Below are 7500 nucleotides of genomic sequence, written 5' to 3' on the forward strand. Positions count from 1 at the left end.
AACACTTGCAGTCACAAAAACACCACAAACAGTTCACATCGATTCATGCTGTTAGAAGATAGACCATAATTAATTTAGCGCTACATAAAGCAATAAAAGTATTATTTTCCTTAAAAATGTAGCTCACTGCCTGATTAGAATTACTTTATTGGCCACGGTGCTTGCACACAAAGAGAATTATTCTCTGTGTTAAACCCAATCCGTGCAGTGAAACACACTTTAACACACACTAGTGGACACTAGGGGGCAGTAAGCACACACCCGGAGAGGTGAGTAGGCGACAGGAGAGCAGTTAGCGGTTAGGTGCCTTGCTCAAGGGCACTTCAGTCATGACCTGCTGCCTCTGGGAGCTTCTGGTTACAAGCCCGTTTCCCTAACAACCAGGCCATGGCTACCCCCGAATTAGTGTAGTTAGTTGTGTCAGCCTTATAATATAGTCATTCATTCACTGCCTGTATCTGCTCCAGTTTAGGGTCGTGACCTAAGTGTTATTAAAAGCAGTACAGAACAATACAAAGTACATATTGCCTCATGATATCAGATAAACACATCTAGGCTTATTCACATATTAGAAAAGTTGGAATGGCTCAACAGACGCTGTCCAAAATCTTTATCTACAATCACTAATTTCACTGCCTAATAGCACTTCGTACAGGGATCCAGTTTTTCAGAGCTGTGGAGTAATGACTAGGAACAGCATAGAAAATGTTGTACTACTTTTAGCCAGTTGACTCCCATTCATTTACAAATACTGGTGTGCACCATGCTATTTGTATAACTGAAGGACTAGAAAGTGGCTAGGCTCTTTTTAAACTGACTTTGCTATAATCTAGCTCTCAGCCGCTTAGCGTATTGACCTGTTGGTAATGTTAGCTTTAGCGGCGGCTCTCTGACAGAGCTGTGCTCTATCTGGAGGAATCAGCTTCACACTGGTGTGTACAGTGAGTTTAAATGTGCTTCTGCAGCTTTTTCTCTGATCCCTGCTGCAGTCCTGCGCAGCTTAAAGGGAACGCTCACTGTAAATATGCTAAGACGGCTAACAACACAACTGGAGCAGCTGGAATCAATGACGTTAACTGTAAACACTGTAATAGCATATGTATTTTTGAATACCAATATTATGCTATATGAGGATGAGCTAGAAAATAACAGTATGTAGGCTGCTTATGTTTTGTTTACAGACTAGATTCGCCTAAAAATCCATGTCCAAAACTTGAGGCTAAAGTCACACATGTTCAAGGTCTTTTTAGAAAAGTAGTGGCTATTACTGCAGCATAGGAAGACACCTTCCAGATAATAGTCTTCATTTCAGAAGACAAGTTGAGTAAGTGTTTAAAGGCTTTTGATCGTTTAATGTAGATCAAAGCAGACTTCCAACGCAATTCCAAAAAATGAGACACTGTGTAAAATGTATAAATGTTAATAAAAACAGAATGCAATCATTTGCAAATCTCACATATTTCCTTCACAATAAAAAACAGAACTCATTAGATGGTGAAATTGAGACCTTGGGGACAACAATGCAATACAAAACATTGCCACATTGCCACTGCTTTTTGGTCTATATTTGTTCCAACTTGCTTCCATTCTTTGTTATATACTGATTTATGAATAAACTGCGTATATTTGTATATTCATCACTTTTCACTACAGCAATAATACGTTATGGTATTAGTTTAGTAGCTATGTCTTATATATAATAGCTGTACAAATCTATGGTTTCCCCTCCCCCACTTCCTGTCCCAATCTAATTAGATTGAAGTGAGAAGATGATGTTGATTACAGCTATGATGGTGAGGGCTGCACTCATGAATATTCATGCTGTATGATGATAAGCATGAAAATGCAGAGGATTACAGTAATGAATGTTAAGTATGCATTATGTGGATTATTGCAGGATTAATATTAGACAGTTGATGGCATCCATACGATGAGGATTATCATAATGAATATTAAGGGTGTGAGTGCATAATAATAATTAATTAAATTTGGAAGCAAATAACTCATTTGGACCAAAAACCTCTGTCTCAGTGACATTGGCATTCAGGGACATTCAGGGACATTCAGGGACATAAGGTTTTTTTTTTTTGTGTGTGTTCCACTATTTTAGGTTGTATTTTTTTCCTGTCTGAATCAAACACTAGCAAGCTAAGAGATGCCTCTCAGGGCCATTGATCCGTGGCATTTCACACTGCAGCGTTAGCTTGCGTAAGCCGTATGCTTTCATTCTGTCATTTGCAGCGTGATGATGCCAGTGGCCATCACCCTCTACTGGATGAGGACTGTAACTGCAGCATAGTTAGTACCCACATTTTCCTCCACCAAGGTATACACTATGGTCCAAATCTGATGGTACATCATGGCCATTAATTGGTATTGTGGCTCCCTTTGTTGTAATCAGTCCTAATGTATTGATTTTTGATGGTGCTTCATTACTTCACAGGTGGGGGGCTTTCTTTATACACTGCTAGCCGGTGCTTGAGCACAGGGAATGGTGACCATTCACTAATTATAAGCTCTCAGACACAGTTCTAAGCAGCTGATTGTACAAATATAGCAGAAAGAATGGATCTGTTACTACACTGTCACTTTGGTTAAAACTTTGCATAAACTTTAATGAACTAATCTTTCCTTTTCCCCATTTTTTTTTTATCAACACAGTGCGCTTCGCCCCGTACCGCCCGCCAGACATCGCCCTGAAGCCCCTGCTATTCGAGGTGCCCAGCTTAACGCCCGAGTCTGTCTTCACTGGACGAGAATGGCTGTTTCAGGAAGTAGATTCTCATCTCCGTGGCAACGAGCCCACCAGTCGTGGTGTTGTTATTGTTGGTAATGTGGGATTCGGCAAAACGGCCATCATCTCCCGCCTGGTGGCGCTCAGCTGCCACGGCAACCGCATGAGACAGATCGCCTCGGAGAGCCCACATTCTTCACCCAAACGTGAGTGCGTGTTGTATATGTAAGAAGGTATAAGACTCATATACATTGCACTTGTAATCATAAGGCCATTGTGGTGGCCATGGTGCCCCCGTCTGGTCACTTGCTGAAGTCTTCCAACTGTTTTCCAAACACAAAAGGATTTGCAAGTATTTTCATTAGTCAGTAGTGTTCTGTTTTACTCACACTCCGTCTTTCTCTCTCTCAGATGGCGACACACTTCCCCTCACTCAGCCTCACTCTGCTCATGGTACTCTAGTCGGGGGCAGTAGTTGCCCCGGGACTCCGGAAATGAGGAGACGGCAGGAGGAGGCTCTTAGGAGACTGGCCTCTCAGGTAGATTCCACGTTCTCTCACACACATATAAATACACACACACACATGCAGTCATGCTTGGTTACAAGATCTTACAACTCTAAGGTAAACTGTTCCTGTGCTATAAGAGTGAAATCTCATAATGATATAAGAGTACTGCGTTAGGTCTTGTACTGCTGTAGGGATGTAGCTTATGATTAAACTTTATACGCACTGGTTCCAGGTCAGTTCCTCTGCACACTTCAGTGTTTACCCCACCCTTACACACCTGATTCATCAGTTGATTATCCAGACTTCGGGAGTTGAATGGTGTTTTGGAGCAGAGGGAAACACAAAGCAGCACAGCTCTGGGCGGCTGGAGGCTGAGATGAAGATGTGCTGTTACACAGGAACACAGTGTTGAATGAGCTCTACTCAGTGCTTTAGGCGTCACACACTGCCTCAGTGCTAATGCAGACATAATCACCTGGCATCTGGCCAGTACACTCCTCTAAACATCTCTCTCTCTCTCAGTTTTATTCCCTATTTCACTTGCTTTTGGACCCTCTTCATCACTTTCACTCCATTTTGTTCTATTTCTTTTCTGAGCTCACTTTCTCGCCCATCCTTTCTCTCTTTCACTCTTTGTTTCTGTGTGTTTGATCAACTGCCACCCTTATTTCCATTATGTGTGTGTGTCTCACTCTCCGTACTTTGTTGCAGTTTCTCTCTCAAGTGTCACAGTTTCTCTCTCTCTCTTTCTCTCTCGCCCTTTGAAGCATAAAGCTTTATTGCAGCTCTGTTGCCTTATCAAATATTTATGGCCGTGGAGCCTCTTGGCTCAGCCATTAGATACCCTCAGCGCTGTGCATACTTAATTCTGACATTTCTCCCACATGCACAGTGGGAGAGGCGTTTCTGATCGACTCCATTTTGGTGGAGAGACGCCAAGCCGGAGAAGCTTTTAGAATCCTACCATAAGGCAGCGGTGATGTTTGGTCTCGTTTTTAAAGCTCCACTGAATCAGATTAAACACTTTTATCTGCCTGTACTGCTCTGGAAGTGTGGCCATGTTTCTGAGTTTAGAGCTCTTCTGCATCTCTGCTTTTTCACTTACATGGTTTACACACATTTACCTGTCAGCTCCTCTGAAGTCAAGGTTATTTGTTGTGATGAGTGTGTTGACCAGACCTGCCTCTTCTGGAGCGATTTTGAGATGGAGGTTGGAGGTTGGTGCTGGCTTTATTTATCAGTTAAAAAGGTCTGGGCTAGTGTCGCAGTCACACAGCTCCAGGGGCCTGGAGGTTGTGGGTTCCAGTCCCGCTCCGAGTGACTGTCTGTGAGGAGTGTGGTGTGTTCTCCCTGTGTCTGCAAGGGTTTCTGCCGGGTGACTGTCTGTGAGGAGTGTGGTGTGTTCTCCCTGTGTTTGCGTGGGTTTCCCCGGGTGACTGTCTGTGAGGAGTGTGGTGTGTTCTCCCTGTGTCTGCAAGGGTTTCTGCCGGGTGACTGTCTGTGAGGAGTGTGGTGTGTTCTCCCTGTGTCTGCGTGGGTTTCCTCCGGGTGACTGTCTGTGAGGAGTGTGGTGTGTTCTCCCTGTGTTTGCGTGGGTTTCCCCCGGGTGACTGTCTGTGAGGAGTGTGGTGTGTTCTCCCTGTGTCTGCAAGGGTTTCTGCCGGGTGACTGTCTGTGAGGAGTGTGGTGTGTTCTCCCTGTGTCTGCGTGGGTTTCCTCCGGGTGACTGTCTGTGAGGAGTGTGGTGTGTTCTCCCTGTGTCTGCGTGGGTTCCCTCTGGGTGACTGTCTGTGAGGAGTGTGGTGTGTTCTCCCTGTGTCTGCGTGGGTTTCTGCCGGGTGACTGTCTGTGAGGAGTGTGGTGTGTTCTCCCTGTGTCTGCGTGGGTTTCTGCCGGGTGACTGTCTGTGAGGAGTGTGATGTGTTCTCCCTGTGTCTGTGTGGGTTTCCTCCGGGTGACTGTCTGTGAGGAGTGTGGTGTGTTCTCCCTGTGTCTGCGTGGGTTTCCTCTGGGTGAATGTCTGTGAGGAGTGTGGTGTGTTCTCCCTGTGTCTGCGTGGGTTTCCTCTGGGTGACTGTCTGTGAGGAGTGTGGTGTGTTCTCCCTGTGTCTGCGTGGGTTTCCTCTGGGTGACTGTGAGGAGTGTGGTGTGTTCTCCCTGTGTCTGCGTGGGTTTCCTCCGGGTGACTGTCTGTGAGGAGTGTGGTGTGTTCTCCCTGTGTCTGCGTGGGTTTCCTCCAGGTGACTGTCTGTGAGGAGTGTGGTGTGTTCTCCCTGTGTCTGCGTGGGTTTCCTCCGGGTGACTGTCTGTGAGGAGTGTGGTGTGTTCTCCCTGTGTCTGCGTGGGTTTCCTCCTGTCTGTGACTGTCTGTGACTTCTATGCACTTCAGTGGCATAGCTGTATCCACTGAAAGGTTGTCTGGGTTTGTTTGTGAAATCAGGGTGTAATAATATTTTGCTAAATATCCTTTTCTCGCTCTGCTGTGTGTAGGTGGTGGCGTATCACTACTGCCAGGCGGATAATGCATACACGTGTCTTGTGCCAGAGTTTGTGCACAATGTTGCAGCACTGCTGTGCAGGGCTCCTCAGATGCAGGCATACAGAGAGCTGCTGCTGCGTCAACCTCACCTCCAGAGCCTGCTGAGCCTCCGCTCCTGCGTCCAGGAGCCAATGACCGCCTTCCGCCGAGGCCTGCTGGAGCCACTGCACTTACTGCACAGAGGTACACAGTCTACACTCACCTGGGACATTCAGCACACACACACACACACACATATCAATATCTCATAATAACACACAAAGAGATGCGTTCTGTGACTCACTACGTGTTTTTTTTTGTTGTGTTCAGAGCGGAAGGTGGCATGCGATGAAGATCTGATTATTTTGATCGACGGGCTGAATGAGGCAGAGTTCCATAAACCGGATTATGGAGACACTATCGTCTCCTTCCTGTGTAAAACCATCGAGCGTTTCCCACCCTGGCTCAAACTGGTGGTGACCGTCAGGACATCCCTACAGGTATGTGCAGTTTATAGGCCGCCTGTGTTTAAACCACGTTCTACAAATATAATACAATAAAACATTTAAATATAATTTCTGCAATTTTTGTGCTCGGTGCATCAACACACCATTCAACACTGATCTGTTTTATCTAACAGGATGTGACCCGTCCATTACCATTCCACCGGATCTCCCTGGACCGTCTGGAGGAGAGTGACGCGATCGACTCAGACCTGCAGGGATATATTTTGCACCGGCTACACTCCAGTCAAGAGATCCAGAACAATGTGGCGCTGAATGGCAAACTGGACAATGCTGCTTTTGGCAAGCTCAGTGCCCACCTGAAGGGTCTGAGTCGCGGATCCTACCTCTATCTGAAGCTCACACTGGACCTCATCGAGAAGGGCTACCTGGTGCTCAAGAGCTCCAGCTATAAAGTGAGGAGAGCTTTCAAAAATGAGGCCCAGGGCAAGATGTTAAGCTAGTCAGACTTAAGCTCAACATAGATTTACATGTATTAGCATGTAGGAGATTAGCATAGCTTGACATGATGCAGGCATGAGGTAGCCATAGTTTTACTTGAGGTGGCCGTAGTCTGACATAATGTAAACAGAGTGTGGTATGAGGTTAGTGTATGAGGACACTTGGGAAAGCTCACGATGATAAACATGGTGGCGGTTTATGGCGAAAGCCCTGCCCTTCAGTAAAAAAAAAATCACTGTACGTAGAGGTCACTAAAGCTACAAACTGTGTAAATGTAAAGGTACAACAGTGTTAACACAATTATTCATTCATTCATTCATTATCTGTAAGCGCTTATCCAATTCAGGGTCAGAGCCTACCTGGAATCATTGGGCGCAAGGCGGGAATACACCCTGGAGGGGGCGCCAGTCCTTCACAGGGCAACACACACACATTCACTCACACCTACGGACACTTTTGAGTCGCCAATCCACCTACCAATGTGTGTTTTTGGATTGTGGGAGGAAACCGGAGCACCCGGAGGAAACCCACACTGACACAGGGAGAACACACCACACTCCTCACAGACAGTCACCCGGAGGAAACCCACACTGACACAGGGAGAACACACCACACTCCTCACAGACAGTCACCCGGAGGAAACCCACACTGACACAGGGAGAACACACCACACTCCTCACAGACAGTCACCCGGAGGAAACCCACACTGACACAGGGAGAACACACCACACTCCTCACAGACAGTCACCCGGAGGAAACCCACACTGACACAGG

The 7500-nt window shown here is 46.3% G+C and overlaps 1 protein-coding gene across 1 annotated transcript in view; it reads left to right on the top strand.

The window, feature by feature from the left end:
* Positions 1–2765: 2765 nt before the first annotated feature.
* The window catches only part of LOC136699306 (protein TANC2-like), a 23418-nt gene continuing 18683 nt past the window's right edge, over positions 2766–7500 (top strand). The window contains exons 1-5 of the mRNA XM_066673913.1: positions 2766–2940; positions 3146–3273; positions 5734–5965; positions 6092–6261; positions 6402–6680. Coding sequence (XP_066530010.1) covers positions 2898–2940; positions 3146–3273; positions 5734–5965; positions 6092–6261; positions 6402–6680 — 852 coding nt within the window. The 5' untranslated portion in view covers positions 2766–2897. The remainder of the gene's footprint in view (positions 2941–3145; positions 3274–5733; positions 5966–6091; positions 6262–6401; positions 6681–7500) is intronic.

This window comes from Hoplias malabaricus, chromosome 6, assembly GCF_029633855.1.
Source record: "Hoplias malabaricus isolate fHopMal1 chromosome 6, fHopMal1.hap1, whole genome shotgun sequence".
In the NCBI taxonomy this organism is placed as follows: Eukaryota; Metazoa; Chordata; class Actinopteri; order Characiformes; family Erythrinidae; genus Hoplias; species Hoplias malabaricus.